General features: G+C 43.9%; 1 protein-coding gene across 3 annotated transcripts in view; it reads right to left on the bottom strand.

The window, feature by feature from the left end:
- The window catches only part of NET1 (neuroepithelial cell transforming 1), a 183,215-nt gene that overhangs the window by 6,618 nt on the left and 154,089 nt on the right, over positions 1 to 22,508 (bottom strand). For 2 of the 3 annotated variants that reach the window (XM_063926774.1, XM_063926775.1), the window contains 7 exons: positions 4,176 to 4,283; positions 3,586 to 3,753; positions 2,809 to 2,968; positions 2,632 to 2,708; positions 2,198 to 2,455; positions 1,750 to 1,920; positions 1,048 to 1,234 (listed from right to left, as the gene is read on the bottom strand). In XM_063926774.1, the coding sequence (XP_063782844.1) occupies positions 1,048 to 1,234; positions 1,750 to 1,920; positions 2,198 to 2,455; positions 2,632 to 2,708; positions 2,809 to 2,968; positions 3,586 to 3,753; positions 4,176 to 4,283 (1,129 nt within the window). Of the gene's footprint in view, positions 1 to 1,047; positions 1,235 to 1,749; positions 1,921 to 2,197; positions 2,456 to 2,631; positions 2,709 to 2,808; positions 2,969 to 3,585; positions 3,754 to 4,175; positions 4,284 to 6,953; positions 7,213 to 22,508 lie in introns of those variants that run through there. The other variant, XM_063926776.1, reaches the window with a different exon arrangement.

Below are 22,508 nucleotides of genomic sequence, written 5' to 3'. Positions count from 1 at the left end.
GCAGTGCAGGGGAGAGACCTGGGAGCCGTTCTGACCAGCGGAGCTGTGAGAGAAAATGGCGCCGTGTGCTGAGGAGATAGGCCCCGCCCCTTTTTCGGCGGGTTCTTCTCCCGCTATTTTTCCAGTCAGGCAGGGGTTAAATATCTCCATATAGCCCCTATGGGCTATATGTGAGGTATTTTTAGCCTTGTATAAGGTTTATATTTGCCTCTCAGAGCGCCCCCCCCCAGCGCTCTGCACCCTCAGTGACTGCCCAGTGAAGTGTGCTGAGAGGAAAATGGCGCACAGCTGCAGTGCTGTGCGCTACCTTATGAAGACTGAGGAGTCTTCAGCCGCCGGTTTCCGGACCTCTTCACGCTTCAGCATCTGCAAGGGGGTCGGCGGCGCGGCTCCGGGACCGGACTCCACGGCTGGGCCTGTGTTCGATCCCTCTGGAGCTAATGGTGTCCAGTAGCCAAGCAGCAAATCCACTCTGCATGCAGGTGAGTTTACTACTTTCCCCCTAAGTCCCACGTTGCAGTGATCCTGTTGCCAGCAGGACTCACTGTAAAGAAAAAAACCTAAACTAAACTTTCTCTAAGCAGCTCTTTAGGAGAGCCACCTAGATTGCACCCTTCTCGTTCGGGCACAAAATCTAACTGGAGTCTGGAGGAGGGTCATAGGGGGAGGAGCCAGTGCACACCACCTGACCTAGTAAAGCTTTACTTTTTTGTGCCCTGTCTCCTGCGGAGCCGCTATTCCCCATGGTCCTTTCAGGAACCCCAGCATCCACTTAGGACGATAGAGAAATAGATATAAACCACGGGTTAAACAATAGAAAAACTGCTGTCTGAGATATGCTCTGTCCAAATATTGATAGAATAATACAGAACTACACAGTTTAAAACAGGATAATTCTAGCCATGCCCGCACAATAAATATGCTTTATGCCTTGCATTAATCACCATAATATTTAGACGTCTACCTGCCAACAATTACATTAACTGCATTACAGTATGTACAGAGCAGTCAGGCAGCTTAGCCACAATAATAAGTAAAAAGACATACCTTTGTCTGAATTACTGAATGCGCCTCTGAAGGAACCACCCATTCTCACATCACCATCTTGAAGGTCTTCTAACACCAGTTCCTGAACAGGTATTGGTTGTCTGTACACCTGGTAGTAGTGACGCTCATTACGGGTAACTGGCCGGGTTAAAACCAATATATCTTGAAAAAGGAACAAGTACAGCTTCTGTAGAAAAAGAACAATGTGGGATTATACCACTGCTCACATTCAACAGTCTTTTTCTTTATAGGTTGTAATATATAGTTTTCAGCTGAAGATTGTTTAATGAAGGCAGTTTTAATTTTAACTGCCACACTGGCATGCGAACTTGCAACATTACCTTTGTAATGAGCCAGTAAAAACAAAAAAACACCACCACCTCTCTTCTTTCCATCAGAAAACAATTACGTTTAGCAAACTACATTATTTATACTAACAAGCCATAAAAAGATGCCCATCTATTTTTGTACTAGGTAACATGACACAAAAGCAGGAAATTTAGTATATTTACACTGATCAAATAAATTTGAATGTGTGATCTCATTGTTTATCTTTTATTGTGTACAGACCTTCAGGCAGTACAGAACAAGAACCCTGACAAGCAGTATAGAGGCATCTGTGATCAATAAAGCCTCACTCCAAAGTTTTGTTTAACAAAATAAAAGAATTTTGACACTAGAAGCAATGTAATAGACACTTACATGGCCATTTTTATTCTTTAACTCGCCATGGCACAGTAGCGACTTGCTCGATTCTATCCGCAGGTCTCTTTGTTTATCATCTAGGTACTCCATCTTATCGATATAATACTGGCATTCAGACTCCCCCTTTTTCAAGTTTATGTCTGTGAGAACGCCTTGGATTAAGCATAGCTGCAGAAAAAGGTACTTTATTAACACATTATTAATAAGGCAACAAACTATACGAGTTCAACAAAACAATCCATTAGAATCGCCCACTAGTATGTAGCCATGCATCTACCCATACTTAACATAGCATTCTCCACAATATCAATTTAACTTGTGCAGCTGCAAAAACCAGAACTTTAATATTCCTAGTAAATGCATGTCTCAATCACTAGTCGCAAGACCCCATTCTAATTTTGTATGAGTTTTTGCCTTTAGAAAAACGCAGTTTGCTATAACTTACAGCTTCATCCAAACTCTTCACATCCGCATGGTCTTTAGGAGTATGACGAAGAATTTCCTTCAGTAGCAGTGGGTATTTGACGAGGCGGCTTCTGGGAATATCCAGAAAGCTCCACAGATCCAACTTGCGACTGAAGGGGGACTCCAGACACCGTTGCAGAAAATCCTGAACCCTGCGGTCTAATTTTTTCTGATCTAGAAGAGCCTTGGCCGCCAGCTGGTTACTGCAATAGCCTTTATATGCATTGAGTCGAGGTAACTAAAGATAAAAAGATTTTTGATTTGGTCAGTGAAAAAAAAACTAAAAGTTAAATCAAGGACTACTGCGTTATCCATTTAGACAGTGTCCAGGCAGCACAAATGCCAATTAAAAATACATGCAAGAAAAAAAAAAAAACCTCTGCTTTGTAACTTTGGCTTAGTTTGACAACTCACCCATTTAACAAGAATGTGACCGATCTGACCAACTGTCCCATCTACCATTGTTGCCTCTCTTAGTTTAGCCAGAAATTCTATAAAAAAGAAATAAAATAAAAAACCATGAAGACATTCAACACACCACATACCCAAGTGATGAAAGATGTACTGTGTTATTGGTGCCTTAAACTGTACCTTCATGGAGAGGAATATAGGCATCTAAATCTCCAAATATTTTAGCAAGCTCTTCCTCAGACATAATGGACAGTTTCAGCATTGGATCATGGTAGGCCTTCCTTGCTAACTTAAGGTCTTCAATAAGGTCTTGCTCTCCTCTGGTCATTTCAAATATAGCCTATAATACAAACAATATAAAGGAATGAAAGTGGAATAGCATCACAATATAGTTTATATTTAGGACCATATAATCTCTATATATTTAGAATAGACTTTCATTTAACCATCTCTCTTCAAGCTCTAGGGGGCTATTTATCATAGCTTGGTAAGAGATAGATAAAATTGTGAGAGATAAAGTACTAACCAATAAGCTCCTAATTTACATGTTACAGGCTGTGTTTAAAAAAATGACTTTTAGGAGCTGATTGGTTGGTATTCTCTCTCAAGTTTATCTACCCCTTACCAAGCTTTGATAAATACCGCCTAGCCTTAATACTTCTACTATCAAACAACTTCTGTTGATACAATACTGAAGTTTCATTTCTCTCTCCAGTTCATCTTCTCACAATATATGTTATCTAGTGCAAACCAATTACTCTGAATGTTTTTTCTATGCTTAGATATAAGGGTGAGGGGGGTGGATGTGGGATCAAGTACCAACCAATCCGCTCCTGTCATTTTTTCAAACACAGCATGTAAAATGTAAGATATAAGCTGATTGGCTAGTACTTTATCTCTCTCTAGACTCTGATAAATACTCCCCACGGTGTTATAAATGCCTGATGCAATTCATACCTCTTGTCGTTTAATTTCCTTGGTGCTTAGCGTTTCCTTCATATTGACATCTAACATCTCAGACCACAGGACGCTGTTTCTTCTTTTTGGAGGAGTAGGTGCAGCCATCTTGCTACAAGCTTTGTGCGTACTGCCTGGAGACTTATTTTCAGCTCGCATTGTGAATGACTGAAAGGATAGAAAACAAATCAGTACTTATTAAATAAACCTATATTCTCTAACGATTCCTTATGTCACGTTAACATTTTCCATTAAAGGGTAGTCACCCTTACTATAGACAAAGTTTTACTGTACACTGCATGTTTGCAAAGGCCATGAGACCAACTCTGGTGCAAAATGCCTGGAATGTACCAACCAACTTAATGCCAGCACTGTGACTTGAAAAAAAAAAAAAAAAGTCTATTACATTTAGGACAAAAAAAACAAAATCAGTAAAATCTGATGACATGCTCCAAACAGGCCATGCTACTAGGTATGAATTGACATAGTGAAACAAAAAATGCACAATCCTGTGCTTCATGACTGCAATTAATTCTAAAAGAAACCAAAAACATTAACCATTGTATTGTGCTTTTGCATTTTAATATTACCTGGATGGTTTGGCCAAAGCGCCGGACTGCGCCATTTCGCACAGGAGAGATCAAGTTTGCTAGTGACGTTACGCGTGCTAGAGGCCGTACTCTTTTATTGCTCGGCTCCTACAAAAGCAAAAAACACGTTGCATTTATTAAAGTGAACCACAATCGTTTCATTTTTTTTTCAGGCGTTGCAGCTATAAGAATGCTATCAAATCACAGGCATTCTTAAAACACAAAGCAAATGTGAAATGCTAACTAGCATGTAATGGAATTCAGACAATACAGCCTCATGTACTTTAGTCTGTCTGCACGCAAGCTGCATTAAACAGAAACACAAAAGTAATCCAAGTAAACGTTCAAAGGGCAAACTCTTCATGTAGAAACATACCTAGGCCGATTATATATAAAGCGTTTGCATGAATGATTAGCTGGACTGAGCTATTCAAATACTGTGTGTGTTTATTTCAAAGGACTGGACACAATAAACAGGAGCATGGTATATCTAAGTAAGCATTATATACCATGTTAGTTTCAAAAACTCACTCAAAAGCCACATAATATAACCCTACTAAAATGTGTTCCCCATTTGCTGAATTTTAATGTGAGGATGAGGTTCATTTTAAATCCAAACATAACCAGAATTTACAATTTGTACATCAAGTACAGTGGCCCGCAGTGGTCTGCAAAACAATTTAAGGGTACTATCAAAGACAAACTATCGCACAAGCAATTCAGGGTTTAAAAATTAATCTTTCAATAAACCTGGCGATCGCCTTTAATCTGCAGCCTCATCACAAGAATAATCTAATTTAGAGCTATGAAAAGTCGTGCTAAGGGGGGATACATACTGAGAGATCCGTGCTTCAATTCTAAGCATTTCACTGCTCTACACAGATTGCTCTGCACACATCTCAGCCGCGTGTACGTGGCTTTACAAGTCCAGTGCTCACATGTTCAGTACTCTGCTCATAATAGAGAAGTAATTGCAGCAATATGAAAGGTAGAAACATTCAGAAAGCTACCCAACACACAATAAACCAATTTCCTGACACAGGAACAATAGAACACTATGCATTAGGACAACAAACAGATCTCTCCTAATGCAATCAAATTACAACAGCCAACACATTAGGTATATCTGCTGCAGGCTTCCAACTTCACCTTCAGGAAGTCATTCATGTCAAACATATCAAATCAAACTATTCATTAAAACAAACTGTTGGATGTGTAGTGTTTAACGGTTTTATTACAATAATAATAAATAATAATAATACATTTCAAATCCAAATATAAGGCAACTTAATTAGAAGTAAGGGGCTTGCGGACAGAGATGAACATACAAATCTCACTATTCGGCTATCACTGTATCCAAGAAATATCTGTTAGCTATTAGGACTTTTTATCCACTAGTGTAAGGCATTGTATGTATAATTAAAGTAATAGAATACGGTCCTCTTACTTGGACTCATTAATAAGAAGTCAAATAGAGAACAATAGCTGTCCATGACCAAAGAAAGACAGGTGTTAATGTCTTTATAGCACGTGTCAGCTTCACATTACAGGGGCACTGACAAAACTGTAAAACCACATTCTTAACATTTGGTTAAGAAAGGACAAGGAGCCCCTTGTTTTAAAATGATGAACACTGACTTCAAGAATAAGACTATTCATAATACCAGTCTGCACAACTACTGAGAAAACAGGTTTCGCCTGATAAATGTACTTTAAAACGAGTTTTCAGCACCCACAACTGAGCACAAATAGCAGGAAGAGGTCCAGCAGAGCTGGTCTCCCAAAACCAAAACCACCACATGTAGAATGTTGTATCATTTGCCTGGGAAACGTATAGGCTATGTGGCACTTGTAAAAACTCTTAGTCATAGTCAGCTGCCTGACCTAAAGCCCTGTAGCAAGCAGCCTGTAAGCAGCTTAATAAGTTATGTGTAGATAAAGTACCAGAACGAAACACAACTAGATTAGAGTAAAATGTGTGAAAAGAAAAGCTTAATAGTGTATGTTCCACCTTTATTTCTGAATCGCTAATACACCCAAGACACCTTTATTATACAACATACAAAAAAACAAAAAAAAAACCAGACCAGATATAAATACAGTATATCCATCTTCCCCAAAACAAGATGCCACGTAAGATTTATATTTCTCATATGCTAGTGTGTATCCCTACACATTCCCCAGCACAATCTTGCACTGTTCTCTCTTGATGGGGATGTATTGAGGAACAGTCCTTCAAATAACTATTTAGAAATAAAATGAACAAGATAACGAACTGACTACAGGCAAGACCTACTAGCAGCTGCAGCAGTGTAAAGAACACACAACTATAGAAATTCCATTGTCCGAAACGTATTACTGCTGAAACACATGTATACCAGCACTAGAGAAAAACAAAATGTGATTTATTCCCTAAAAATATAGTTATGTTTAAGGAGATGTAAAGCTAAAGGGAGGGTTTTCAACAAATGAGATCCCAATATGACAGAACAAAAATACAGGAATATAAACGCTTGCCCAGCCCGTATCAATAAAAGTAGACTGAGAGCCATAGGTTCATATAAATTATATTTAATAAGTAACACATGTTCAGTTTAACTAAGCAACTAAAATCACACGTTTTTAAAGTATGTATCAGTATGGTTAATTTATAAAACCACCACCACCACCACCATAATGCTCTTTACTATGAAAAAAACAAACCAATTCATACCACATATAGTAGTTGCAAGAAGTAGACAGAAAGACCACCATGTGATCACAAATGTGTGTGCATACCTCCAATTCCTTTGAAGCTTGATTTTGAACAGCTAACACCTGAATAGTCCTTTTGATAGGCAAGAGACCCCCAATTTCATCATGAGCCACCATACTGTATAATATATCCCTCACAGGAGTAGCCACTAATCCACTGTTGAGGCCAAGCTCCTTGCGGAGTGGCTAAGTTTTCATAAACGAGCCTTCGGTTTGCTAAGAAACATTCACAGCTCCTTCCCATACTGCATACTTCCCTTGCTGCAAATAGAGTGAACTTTGGAAAGTATACAGACTGCTTTACACTCAGAGGTGGGAGGAGCAGAAACAGCTGCCTGCTGGGCGGGTTTCCATGGGACACCATGTCATTTGTCTGACAGCTGGTACACCTACATTCTACAGATCAAGTTACATACAGCCTTTTAGTTTGGAGCTGGTGAACTCTAACTGCACAAGTTGCTTTCTTTGTTTAGCTGCTAACAGAAGAGAAGCTGGTTTTCAGAGTTACATTAAAAAAAAAAATCTGAAAACTAGAATTGTAGCCTTTCCATAAACAAAAAGGAAAACAGAGAGTGTGTTACTTTGCATATTTTTAAGCAGCAAGACCTTTGTGAGCAGGCATTAAACTTGGCTTTACACAAACAAGCAAACAAAAGCTTGCATCAGAGTAAACACACAAAAATAAATAAATTACTGTTTGCAAAATGCAGACACATCCAGTCATTTAACCTCTATGTCTGTCTGTTTGTACCCAGTTTTGTTCTATTACTGTTGTTCTAATTGTAAAGCGCAACGGAATATGCTGCGCTATATAAGAAACTGTTAATAATAATTTAAAGGTCTTACGGGTTTACTTTTTCACAAGTAGAGGATGAAAAGCAATATTACCACTAGAATTTTATCATGAAGGTAGAAATCTTTTTTTTTTTTTTTTTTTTAAACACTTGGAGACAACTAAAACTAATTCTACATTGGAAAATTCTTTCACAGCTGTCAGAATGCTGACGCCAGAATCCCGACAGCCGACATCCCATTATGTAAGTGTCAGAGGGAGGTTAGGGTTAGGCTGGGGGGAAGGTGATGTTAGGGTTAGGCTGAGGGAAGGTAGGGTCATAGTTATGGTGAGGTAAGGTTAGAATACTTACCCTAAAAGTGTTGGCATCCTGGCCATCAGGATTCTGGTGTCAGTCTTCTGACCGCCGGCATTCTAAGCTCCGGGAACCCATACCCAACCCGTCAAAACAATGTATGGTGCTTTATTATACAGGTACCACACTGATATGACATATATAAATATGACATATATATGTATATAGATAAGAGATGAGAGATCGCATCAGGGGTTGCAATCCCAGTTATGCAACCTGGCGGGGGAGTCTCCTAGCCATTTGTTCTCCTTCCGACCAGTAGAGAGAACTCTGAGCTTCATGCTTGCCAAACAGCTAAATGGTTGGAGTCCATCCGGGATCATTATGGCCACAGCAATCATCAATTCCAGGCTGTGCTGTATAAACAGTTTACTTCAACATCAATTCCAGGCTGGGTGCCATACTGCAAACTTAGGTTGTGCACTGCTCCCAGCAAGACTGTCGCCAATGCCAGGCAGTGCAACATATCCAGCTAACACGGTCTGTAATTGCTAAGACTCATCCATCTGCCTCCTGTGTTTTCTGTACTCACCGGTCCGAAGCAGCCTGTGCTATCTGCTTTATGTACCAATATAGGGGTATATTCAAATTGACGTCGAAAGCTGCAGTCTGTTGAAAAGACGGCAGTTTTCGAATTTTTTTTTTTTTTTTTTTTTAGGTCGGAAGGGGTTCCAACCTATTCAATATATTCGACAAGTTGAGGAATTTGACTTGTCGAAAAGCACGTGGATCGGAGGAATAGCTGCCGAACCACGTGCTTGTGTCGAAGACGGGGCCAAAACCGACCGGTTTTGGCCCTCTTTCCGACCATCTCAGTCCGACATAAAAAAAATATCAAGATTTTACTTACCGGTAAATCTATTTCTCGTAGTCCGTAGAGGATGCTGGGGACTCCGTAAGGACCATGGGAATAGACGGGCTCCGCAGGAGATAGGGCACTTTAAAAAAGACTTTAGGATTCTGGGTGTGCACCGGCTTCTCCCTCTATGCCCCTCCTCCAGACCTCAGTTAGGGAAACTGTGCCCAGAGGAGACGGACAGTACGAGGAAAGGATTTTAGTTAACCTAAGGGCAAGATTCATACCAGCCACACCGCATAACCTGTGATAAACTATCCAGTTAACAGCATGAACAACAACATAGACTCGGTTCGAACCGATGAAACTATAACATAACCCTTATGTAAGCAATAACTATATACAAGTCTTGCAGAAGAAGTCCGCACTTGGGACGGGCGCCCAGCATCCTCTACGGACTAGGAGAAAAAGATTCACCGGTAAGTAAAATCTTATTTTCTCTAACGTCCTAGAGGATGCCCGGGACTCCGTAAGGACCATGGGGATTATACCAAAGCTCCCAAACTGGCGGGAGAGTGCGGATGACTCTGCAGCACCGATTGAGCAAACAGGAGGTCCTCCTCAGCCAGGGTATCAAGTAGCTGCTCGGCACAACTGTAAAGCCGAGACCCCTCGGGCAGCCGTCCAAGAAGAGCCCACCTTCCTAGTGGAATGGGCCTTAACCGATTTAGGCAATGGTAATCCTGCCGTAGAATGCGCCTGCTGAATCGTGTTACAGATCCAGCGAGCAATAGTCTGCTTTGAAGCAGGAGCGCCAACCTTGTTGGCCGCATACAGAAAAAACAGAGCTTCAGTCTTCCTGATCCTAGCTGTTCTGGACACATAAATCTTCAAAGCCCTGACCACATCCAGGGACTCGGAATCCCCCAAGTCCCGCGTAGCCACAGGCACGACAATAGGTTGGTTCATATGAAAAGACGAGACCTCCTTTGGCAGAAATTGAGGACGAGTCCTCAATTCTGCCCTACCCACATGAAAAACCAGGTAGGGGCTTTTATACGACAAAGCCGCCAATTCCGAAACACGCCTTCCAGAAGCCAAGGCCAATAACATAACCACTTTCCAAGTGAGATATTTCAATTCCACCGTCTTGAGTGGTTCAAAGCAAGGTGACTTGAGGAAACTTAATACCACGTTAAGATCCCAAGGTGCCACCGGAGGTACAAAGGGAGGCTGAATATGCAGTACCCCCTTCACAAATGTCTGTACTTCAGGAAGATAAGCCAATTCTTTTTGGAAGAAAATGGATACGGCCGAAATTTGGACCTTTATGGACCCTAATTTTAGGCCCAAATTCACTCCCGTTTGCAGGAAGTGAAGCAGACGGCCCAAATGGAACTCCTCCGTAGGAGCAGTTCTGGCCTCACACCAAGACACATTTTCGCCATATACGGTGATAATGTTTCGATGTCACGTCCTTCCTAGCCTTGATCAGGGTAGGAATGACCTCCTCCGGAATACCTTTTTCCGCTAGGATCTGGCGTTCAACCGCCATGCCGTCAAACGCAGCCGCGGTAAGTCTTGGAACAGACAGGGCCCCTGCTGCAGCAGATCCTGCCTTAGGGGAAGAGGCCACGGATCTTCTGTGAGCAACTCTTGCAGATCCGGATACCAAGTCCTTCGTGGCCAATCCGGAACAATGAGGATCGTTCTGACTCCTCTTAGCCTTATTATTCTCAACACCCTGGGTATGAGAGGTAGAGGAGGGAACACATAGACCGATCTGAACACCCAAGGTGTCACTAGATCGTCTACCGCTACCGCCTGAGGGTCCCTGGACCTGGCGCAATACCGCTTTAGCTTTTTGTTGAGACGGGACGCCATCATGTCTATCTGAGGCAGTCCCCACCGACCCACGATCTGTGTGAAGACTTCTGGATGAAGTCCCCACTCTTCCGGATGCAGGTCGTGTCTGCTGAGGAAGTCCGCTTCCCAGTTGTCCACCCCCGGGATGAATACTGCTGATAGGGCGCTTACATGGCCTTCCGCCCAGCGAAGAATCCTGGTCGCTTCTGCCATGGCCACTCTGCTCCTTGTGCCGCCTTGGCGGTTTACATGAGCCACTGCCGTGACATTGTCTGACTGAATCAGAATTGGTTTGTCCCGAAGCAATGCCTCCGCTTGGCGTAGGGTGTTGTATATGGCCCTCAACTCCAGGACGTTGATGTGGAGACCTGTCTCCAGATTTGACCAGAGACCTTGGAAATTTCTTCCCAGTGTGACCGCTCCCCAACCTCGGAGGCTTGCGTCCGTGGTCACCAGGATCCAGTCCTGAATTCCGAACCTGCGGCCTTTTAGGAGGTGAGCACTGTGCAGCCACCACAGGAGAGATACCCTGGCTCTGGGAGACAGGGTGATCCTTTAATGCATTTGTAAATGGGACCCGGACCATTTGTCCAGTAGATCCCATTGAAAGGTCCTCGCATGGAACTTGCCGAAGGGGATGGCCTCGTATGATGCCACCATCTTCCCCAGGACACGTGTGCAACGATGCACTGAAACCGGTTTTAGCTTTAATAGGTTCCTGACCAGGGCCAGGAGCTCCTGAGCCTTTTCCATCGGAAGAAAAACCTTTTTCTGGTCTGTGTCTAGAATCAGACCCAGAAAGGTCAGGCGCGTTGTAGGGACTAGCTGGGACTTCAGTAAATTGAGAATCCAGCCGTGCCCCTGCCACATCCTCACCGACAGCAACTTCTCCCGAGATCTCGCCTTTATGAGGAGATCGTCCAAGTATGGGATAATTGTGACCCCCTGCTTGCGCAGGAGTACCATCATTTCCGCCATTACCTTGGTGAAAATTCTCGGGGCTGTGGAAAGCCCAAACGGCAACGTCTGAAATTGGTAATGACAGTCCTGTACTGCAAATCTCAGGAACGCCTGAGGAGGGAAAATCGGAACATGAAGGTATGCATCCTTTATGTCCAGGGACACCATCCAATCCCCCCCTCCCTCCAGGCTGGCGATGACCGCTCTGATTCCATCTTGAACTTTTTCAAGTACAAGTTCAGGGATTTTAGATTCAAAATGGGCCTGACCGAACCGTCCTGTTTCGGGACCACAAACAGGGTTGAGTAATACCCCTTTCCATGCTGGAGAAGAGAAACTTTGACTATCACCTGTTGAAGATACAATTTTTGAATTGCAGTCAACACTAACTCCCTCTCTGACGGGGAAGCTGGCAGATCCGATTTGAAAAACCGGCGAGGAGGCACGCCTTCGAATTCCAGCCTGTATCCCTGAGGATCAATCTCTATAGCCCAGGGATCCACCCGTGAATGAACCCAGACCTGGCTGAAAAATCGAAGACGCGCCTCCACTTGAGCTGACTCCCCCCGGGAAAGCCCCAGCGTCATGCAGTGGACTTTGCAGATGTAGGGGAGGACTTCTGCTCCTGGGAACTAGCTGCATGCAGATTTTTTCCCTTGCCTTTTCCTCTGGCAAGGAAGGACGATCCCCGTACCTTCTTGCTTTTATTGGAACGAAAGGACTGCATTTGATAATGAGGTGCCTTTTTAGTATGCTGCGGGGGGACATAAGGTAAGAAATTCGATTTACCGGCCGTAGCAGTAGAGACGAGGTCCGAGAGGCCTTCTCCAAACAACTCCTCCCCCTTGTAAAGCAACGACTCCATATGCCGCTTTGAGTCGGCATCCCCCGTCCCGTCGGGTCCACAGGAGTCGCCTAGCAGAAATAGACATAGCATTTATTCTGGAGCTTAGTAAACAAATGTCTCTGAGCATCCCTCATATATAAAGCAGCATCTTTGATATGCTCTAGGGTCATTAGAATGGAATCCTTATCTAGGGTTTCAAGTTCCGTAGATAAGGAATCTGTCCATGCTGCGATAGCACTACACACCCAGGCCGATGCCATAGCCGGTCTAACGATAGTACCGGAATGTGTGTAAATGTGCTTCATAGTAACCTCCTGCTTACGATCAGCAGGATCCTTGAGGGAAGCTGTATCCTGAGAAGGCAGTGCCACCTTCTTGGATAAGCGCGTCAGCGCCTTGTCTACCTTCGGCGAAGATTCCCATCGTATCCTGTCCTTTTGTGGAAAGGAATACGCCATAAGAATCCTTTTGGGAACTTGTAGTCTCCTATCTGGAGATACCCAAGCCTTTTCGCACAAGTCGCTTAGTTCAAATGAGGACGGAAAAGTGACCTCAGGCTTTTTCCCTTTATACATGTGTTCCCTCATGTCAGGGACAGGGGGTTCCTCAGTGATATGCCAAGCCTCTTTAATGGCCATAATCATGAAACGAATACCTTTCGCCACCTTTGACTGTAATTTTGCATCCTCATAGTCGACACTAGAGTCAATCTCTGTGTCGGTATCTGTGTCAGTGATCTGGGATATGGTGCGTTTTTGAGACCCCGAAGGTCCTGGTGCCACAGGGACAGGCATGGTCTGACTACCTGACTGATCACTAGCTTCAGCCTTGTCTAATCGTTTATGCAGTAAATTTACATTTGCATTCAAGACATTCCACACATCCACCCAGTCCGGTGTCGGCGCTGCCGACGGCGACCTGACCATCATGCACTCCCCCTCCTCCTCAGGTGAGCCTTCCCCGTCAAACATGTCGACACACACGTACCGACACTTCACACACAGGGAATCTCTTTTCTGAAGACAGGTTCCCCCTGAGGCCCTTTGGAGAGAGAGAGAGAGAGAGAGAGAGAGAGTATGCCAGCACACACCCCAGTGCTATATGTCCCTGGATAAAAACACAGAATGTTTACCCAGTAGCGCTGCTGTAGTGTATAAACGCCAATAATATGCCCCCCCCCCCTCTACTTTAAAACCCCCTTTCACCGTGTGTCAAGCAGGGGAGAGTCCGGGGAGCTTCCTCTCAACGGTGCTGTGTAGTGAAAATGGCGCTGGTGACTGCTGAGGGTGAAGCCCCGCCCCCTCGGCGGCGGGCTTCTATCCCGCTCAAACTTATTAAAAAATGGTGGGGGCTCTTTTATATACATGTACAGTGCCCACCTGTACATGTATATACACTTTTGCCATAGGAGAGGTGTTTTATTGCTGCCCAGGGCGCCCTGCACCCTTACAGTGACCGGAGTGTGTGAGGTGTAGCGGAGCAATGATGCACAGCTGCAGTGCTGTGCGACACCTCTGTGAAGCACCGAAGGCTTCTGCCGCCTGAGACGTCTTCTGTCTTCGTTTCTTCTGGCTCTGTAAGGAGAACGGCGGCGCGGCTCTGGGGTGAACGCCCAGGACGAACCTGTGTTCATTCCCTCTGGAGCTAATGGTGTCCAGTAGCCGAGGAAGCAGAGCCTAACATTTAAGTAGGTCTGCTCCTCTCTCCTCAGTCCCTCGATGCAGGGAGCCTGTTGCCAGCAGTGCTCCCTGAAAAAGAGAAAAAAATCCTAACAAAAATGCTTTCTAAGCAGGAAACTCAGGAGAGCTCCCTGCAGTGCACCCATTCTCCTCTGGGCACAGTCTAAAACTGAGGTCTGGAGGAGGGGCATAGAGGGAGGAGCCAGTGCACTCCCCATGGTCCTTACGGAGTCCCCAGCATCCTCTAGGACGTTAGAGAAAAAAAAAAATGTCAGACTGAGATGTGGGACCCAGAGGAGGAGAGAGGGGAGAGCCGCAGGAAGACGGGGGTCATCCACGGGCATATAGGGGAGATCAGCGCTACAGCACAGCGCTGCAGCAGGATGTCACACAGCCGCGCCGCTCGCGGCAGCATCCACCTGGCTCCAGGAAGTGAGGTCACGCTTGCTGGAGCCGGGTGGACACTGCCGTGAGGTCTGGCGGCTGTGTGACATCCTCCTGCAGCGCTACTGTAGCGCTGATCTCCTCCGTCTGCCGGCGGCTGTCCCCACTGGTCTCCCCGCGACTAACCCCCCCCCCCCCCCCCCCCTACTCCTCTGGGTCCCTTATCTCAATTCGACTTGAAAAATATCGAATTGAGATGAGATTGAATAGGGGTTGTCGGATCCATTCCGACAAATGCATGCCGGAATGGATCAGACGCTAATTGAATATACCCCTTAGTCTCCTTAAATTAGAGACTTGGATCCAGACACTGATCCGGTTTTGTCTCAGCTGCTCCAGAACACAATGCAGCTCTCCAAACTAATCCACATTCTGCCTCCCATCCATATTACTACAACCTACAAGAGGAGCTCCATTAAGTCACCAAACTTCATACACTCTCCTAATACAGAAGCCAGCCCTGAGGTTCCTTACCAGAGTCATCAAAACCCCAGAAACCTGGCAGAGGTTACTTGTATTTAAAAGGTTTTTTTGCTTTCATGGGTTTCCCCCCCCCCCCGCCTATAAAATTGGTTGTTGTACTGTTTTGCTTGACGTATCTCATACCTGCGATTTTCTCAATGTTGCTTAGCAATATCTGGTGGGATATAAAGGATGATACAATTCGTTTTTGTCTTGAATTACACGGATATATATATATATATATATATATATATATATATATATATATATATATATATATATATATTTATTTATTATTTTTTATTATTTTATTTTCTCCTAATATTAGATTTGTCCCCCTAGGAGTAGGTGCCGGGGTGAGGGAATGTATCAAGCTTTCTAAGGAGTGAAGTGGAGAAGATGCCCAGGTTCCTGGTTGCCAAACCCATTCACTAATTCTTGGACATGATTGTATAAAGTAGAATACTAACTGGACTTAAAACAGCTGCACAGAACATTTGCTATCATTTTTAAAAATGATAGTAAAATAAGAAGTTCCATAAAGTTCAATTACAAAATAACAAACCTCTACAAAAAAACACGACAAGCACCAAAGCAAAAATGTGTGTCTGAGTTACATTGTTTGTTTTAACAGAATTCAGCCACAATATGAACTTTTAGATACAAGAAAAGCAGAGCATTCAGTCATTTACCACAGAGCTTTTCTTAGGTGAACAAACTTGGAAAACACTACACAAACCTGCTACGAGATGGACAAAAGACGTCAACAATAACAACAGTTGTGCTGACTGGTCTAGCAATAAAGAGGTGCAAGTCTGCCATCTACAGGCTGGTTTATGCAAAACCACTTTCAAACAACTATTAGCAGACATTACAAAAGCTCTATGTATAGGACCCAAAGCATATTTTATGGAAAGGAAAAACTTGTCAGGCTGCATGACACAATGAAGCATTAAAAGTTATGCACACACTGAAGAACAAACTTAATGAATGAGTATGCAAGGAGGAAGCCTGAAAATGATGCACACACGTCAGAAATCACTATTGTGTTTGACATTTGACTGAAATGCAAACTGCCCCTCAGAAGGAAGATGACCTAAGAAAGTAGCCCTCAACACATGTAGCATTTCCAAGTGAGATGGTGAGAAAATGTATTGCTGAAGGTGTGCGTGGGAAGAAGAGACATAGCAGCAAAAAGTTTGCCAAGAACAGGGCATCTCCCAGTGGGGTCATGAACTGTGTAAACTCCCACCTCTTATTATGGAAAACCCAAGACACACAAATGTAGTAGCTGCACAGAAATGCCCATCACCAGTGCTTTATTACTGGTGTCTGATAATGTTGTTGCCTTACAATAGCTACAGGGTATGAAGTTAAAATAGCGGTTGTCGGGATCCCGGCATTCAGGAGACTGTTGCCGGAAGGTATTCCCACTTGGTTGGTGGGTCCAGGCCCGAAGCATGGAGAGCAGAGTGAGCTCATGGGGGAACTTGCTGACAGGATTCCAACAGACGAGACGCCGCAATCGGTATCCTGACGCTAGTTATACCATCTGTCGGTAAAACATACAGATTCCAGCTACAGTACATGTACTTTCAACACCAACAATTGTTATTGTACCTCATTTACCAATTGTTCCCCTATGCTTAGATCAGGGATGGGGAACCTTCGTTCCTCCAGCTGTTGTTGTACTACACATACCAGCATGCCTTGCTACAGTTTTGCTATTTGGCCATGATAAAACTGTTGCAAGGCATGCTGGGATGTGTAGTTCAACAGCAGCTGGAGGGCCGAAGGTTCCCCATCCCTGGCTTAGATTCTAAGCAAATTTGGGCAGGGCCACCTGTACATTATTTCATGCCACTGAATGTAATTTGTGTCATGTTCCCGGCAAGTGTACACCTCTGCGTAATAGAGGAGTGCTGTAAAAAAACAAAAAACAGCATTTAACTTGTTTATGTAAATGTTGTGATGCTCCTGACAAAAACTCTCCATTTGGTGGGTTCAAGAGAGTGGAATGCAAAGTGGGCCTATTGGAGCAAGCATGGGCCTCAGCAGACATGAATAATTGGGCAGTGAAATACAGGTAACATAGAAAAGGAGATTTATGGTAGACTTACCGTGGTTAAATCTTTCTGCGAGGTACACTGGGTTCCTCAGGGAATACATCAGGGTGTAGAGATGGATCTTGATCCAGAGGCACCAACAGGCTAAAGCTTTAGACTGTCCTAGGATGCATTGTAGGGCCTCCTCTATAACCCTGCCTCCAGGCATTGTGAGCTCAGTTTTGTTAACCAGTCCAATGCAGAAGCAGGTAAAAGAGAAGGCAGATGTTAGTCACATAGAACCACGTTCTCATGACAGAAGGGACTAGCGGCTAGTGCCATACAAACCCAAATAAGTTAAGTGCGTCAATGGTAAGTCTACCATAAATCTCCTTTTTCTGCAGCGGGGTACACTGTTCCACAGGGAATACATCGGGGATGTCCTAAAGCAGTTCCTCATAGGGAGGGGACACACCTTAGTGGGCATGAGAAGCCGGCGTCCAAAGGAAGCATCCTGGAAGGCGGTAGTATCAAAGGCATAGAACCTAATATACGTTTTCATTGAGGTCCACGTAGCCGCCTTGAACGATTGATCTGCGGACGCGCCATGGCGGGCCGCCCAAGAATGCCCAACAGACAAAGTAGAATGGGCTTTAATAGTAGCAGGAGCTGGGAGCCTGCGCATAAGCTTGGCAATCACCATTCTAATCCATCTGGCCAAGGTTTGCTTATTTGCAGGCCAGCCACGTTTGTGTAAACCAAACAGTACAAAAGAGGGTATCTGACCTCCTGATAGAGGCAGACCTCTCTCCACATATATATACACGGAGAGCCCGTACCACATCCAAAGACCTTTCTTTGGAGGACAATTCAGAAGAGATGAAGGCTGGAACCACAACCTCTTGATTAAGGTGAAAAGATGACACCACCTTAGATAAATAACCAGGGCAAGTTCTAAGGACTGCTCAGTCATGACGAAATATCAAAAAGGGTGGACGACAGGACAAAGAGCCCAAGTCTGACACCCGTTTAGCAGAGGCAATAGCCAGCAGAAACAGGACCTTGACTGTGACTCATTTAAGGCCCACTGATTCAAGAGGTTCAAATGGAGACTCTTGCAGAGCATCCAGGACAGGAGGGACATAGGGAAGCTGAATCCGCAGGACACCCTGAGAGAATGAATGAACATCAAGTATAGACGCAATTTTTCTCTGAAACCACACTGACAAGGCAAATATGTGAACCTTGAGGGAGGCCAGATGAAGTCCTAAATCCAGGCCTTGTTGCAAAAATGCCGAAAGTCTGGAAGTACTAAACTTGGAAGCATCATAATTCTTAGCAGCACACCAGGTGAAGTAAGAATTTCAGACCCTATAATAAATCCATGCAGAAGCCAGTTTGCGGGCCTTTAGCATAGTTTGGATAACCACCTCGGAGAATCCTTTGGCCCTCAGGAGTGAAGCTTCAAGAGCCACGCCGTGAAAGCCAGTCTGGCCAGGTCCAGGTAGACACAAGGGCCCTGAACGAGGATGTCTGGACGTTGAGGAAGTAGAAGAGGATGCTTTATCGATAGACCCTGCAGGTCTGAGAACCAATGGGGTCTGGGCCACGCTGGAGTGACAAGAAGTAGTATTCCTCCTTCTTGCTTGAACTTCTGTAGTACCCTGGGCAGAAGTGTCACTGGAGGGAATACGTAAGGCAGCCAAAAGGTCCATGGAATTGCCAGTGCGTCCACAAACGCTGCTTGAGGGTCCCTGGTCCTTGATCCATAGACCGAAACTTTGTGATTGTGTCGAGACGCCATCAGGTCTACATCTGGTAGGCCCCACTTGTCCATTAGGAGTTGAAAAGACTTCCTGATAAATACTCCACTCTCCCACGTGCACGTCCTGACGACTGAGGAAATCCGCCTCCCAGTTGAGGACTCCCGGAATGAACACTGCCGATATTGCTGGCAGACAGCGTTCCGCCGAATGAAGGATTTTCGACACTTCAATCATTGCCATGCGGCTTCGAGTGCCGCCTTAATGGTTTATGTACGCCACCGTTGTGGCGTTGTCCGATTGTACTTGAACAGGCCTGTTCTGTATTAGAGGCAGGGCAAGAGTCAAAGCATTGAACACTGCCCGCAATTCCAGAATGTTTATCAGGAGGAGAGATTCCTCCTTGGTCCACCGACCCTGGAGAGAGTGTTGCTCCAGCACCGCGCCCCAACCCCTCAGACGGGCGTCCGTAGTCAGTAGGACCCAGTTGGGGATCCAGAAGGGACGGCCACTGCTCAATTGCTGGTCCTGAAGCCACCAGCTCAGTGACAGACGAACATCCGGAGTCAAGGAGATCATTTGAGACCTGATCCGATGAGGTAGGTCATCCCAACTTGGAAAGGATTAACCTCTGTAGAGAGCGGGCAGGAGACACGCCCCGGAACACAGACAGCCGACATCCCGAAGGTATCTAGGCGGGGTTTATTCATAGCAGATATTCCCGGAGATGTTAGCCCTAGCCAACACCCTCAGAGTGCTCGGGTTAGGGCAAAAGGGTAAAATACTTACCCCCGTCCGGTGTTGGGATTCTTACTGTCAGGATGCTTCAGTCGGTCATGTGACCATCCTTTTCATACCCAACCCTTCATTGTGCTCCCCTGAAACATAGCTCTTCAGTTTTGCGTAGTTACCCCGTAACAGTTAGGAAGAGGTAGTGTGAAATAACATGCACTTTTCCAGTTATTCACACCAGCGTAAGAATTTTTAAAAACGATATATTGCAGTGATGGCTAACCTTGACACTCCAGATGTTGTTGAACTACACATCCCAGCATGCCCTGTTACAGTTTTGCTATTTGGCCATGCTAAAACTGATGCAGTGCATGCTGGGATGTGTAGTTCAACAACAGTTGGAGTGTCAAGGTTAGCCATCACTGATATATTGCATGAATTGCTAAATCGAAGGCATGTGAGACTTCCCTTAGCGTTATCTCCGCTGTGTTTTGGATATTGTTGCTACAAAACAAGGGTAGTACCTGAAATAAGTAAACATGGAGCTGAGTCACTTTTAAAGAAGAGTTGCAGTAACAATCACTTTTTGCTCCTGAAACAATCATGTTTGATAGAAACATGAATTCATAAACAGCAGTAGGCATCTTTTTAGTACATGTTGTATTGTCAAACCTCTGCAAACAGAAACCGAATTAACATATGGTCCCGTATAAGGCTTCCCATAAACTACATTAAACATGTCATTAAACTACATTCCATGTCCACATCACTATTTTAAAAAAATGATACAAACTGAAAAGATTAGATTCTCTATAACCTCTTGCCGATTATAGCCATGTCCTATCAGGCAGTGCTTCAGTCTGAAAACACCAAAATGACTATCATGCAACATGTCAATCATGCTGGTGCCAAATCAATCCATCAAACACAGCCTAATGTCCCAACGCAACAACCATGAACAATATTCAGCAGTGCCTTACAGTGAGTAGTTGATCATTTAAATCAATCCCTAGCCCAGAGGAGCTTACAATCTATTTTCCCTACAATGTGTACATAAAAGAATAACCATAGAGTGTTTATCTGAATGTGAGCACATCGGGCCTAGGCACTGATAGTACTATGAAAATAGAGAGAGTCAACTCCTAGTGCTTACCACAACAAAAGACACATCAAAACTTCAAATATTTTAATTATATTTATTGCAGCACAAAGCATTGTAGAGAAGGCGGATCTGAACTGCAATTATTGCAGATATGGTTATTAAAATACTTTCCTAAACAAAAGCTATTACCACCCGAATACCAGTATACAAAAGGACAAAACATGAAACAGAACATTCAATCCAGGTGATAATTCTTGTATTGCTGTAGCATGAATAGTCAATGCCTATGTATCTGCTTCAATAATTGTGTGCCAATGCTTATACAGCATATTCAGGGGTACATCTCCCTTCGTTCTACTCACCCAGTACAGGTTGAGTATCCCATATCCAAATATTCCGAAATACGGAATATTCCGAAATACGGACCTTTTTGAGTGAGTGTGAGATAGTGAAACCTTTGTTTTTTGATGGCTCAATGTACACAAACTTTGTTTAATACACAATGTTATTAAAAATATTGTATTAAATGACCTTCAGGCTGTGTGTATAAGGTGTATATGAAACATAAATGAATTGTGTGAATGTACACACACTTTGTTTAATGCACAAAGTTATAAAAAATATTGGCTAAAATTACTTTCAGGCTGTGCGTATAAGGTGTAGATGTAACATAAATGCATTCTGTGCTTAGACTTGGGTCCCATCACCATGATATCTCATTATGGTATGCAATTATTCCAAAATACGGAAAAATCCTATATCCAAAATTTCTCTGGTCCCAAGCATTTTGGATAAGGGATACTCAACCTGTATAAAGAATTACTTCTCAATTACTCCGGTATCATGACGACGCATGCGGTGTCAGGGGAAATTAATGGATCAGAAGAAATCGATCCCATGCGGATTACTGGACTTGAGCTACCAAAGGTTGGAACGTCAGCTGACAGACACTTCACTAGTCTCCCTCATTGGGACACTTTTAGGAGGAGTTCCTGCATTGCTTATCCAGCCAGAGATGAGGAGATCTCTCCACACCAGATCTTCAATAGAGCATATTACTCAGTGAAGCAGTTCATTATACAAGGTGGTGAGTATGGAGGTAAAAATAGCTTTGTTTAGGAAAGTATATTTAGTGACTATGGGGGTTTGTTCAGGTTTGTTAGCAAACAAAAAAAAAAGGCACACTAATGGGCAAAACCATGGTTGCACTGTAAATGGGGAAGATACAACACGTGCAGAGAGAGTTAGATTTGGGTGAATTATATTGTTTCTGTGCAGGGTAAATACTGGCTGCTTTATTTTTACACTGCAATTTAGATTTCAGTTAGAACATAACCCACCCAAATCTAACTCTCTCTGCACGTTATATATGCAACACCTGCAGTGCTACATGGTTTTGCCCTTTAGTGTGCTTTTTTGGTTTACCAACAAACCTGAATAAGGCCCAATATTCACAATAATTGCAATGGAGATCCAATTCTTCTTGATATAATTCCCCTGTATTTATTTCCATGGTTTAGCCTTTAAAGGAAATGGAGTTTCCCCATCTCCTTTAACAGCTACCGGATACTTACACAGACATTTGAATAGCACAGCCTACCTTGTGTATATCTAGAGAGTCATATGTTGGCATAACACATTATGCATCACTATCCACATGCCCAAGAAAGTGTACGCAATCATATGCACCCAAGCAGATTTACATAACTGCATTTCAATAAAACTCCTCCCAAAA

Source organism: Pseudophryne corroboree, chromosome 6 (genome assembly GCF_028390025.1).
Source record: "Pseudophryne corroboree isolate aPseCor3 chromosome 6, aPseCor3.hap2, whole genome shotgun sequence".
Lineage (NCBI taxonomy): Eukaryota > Metazoa > Chordata > Amphibia > Anura > Myobatrachidae > Pseudophryne > Pseudophryne corroboree.
Note: the sequence above shows the minus strand (reverse complement) of the source record. Positions and strands in the feature narration are given on the sequence as shown.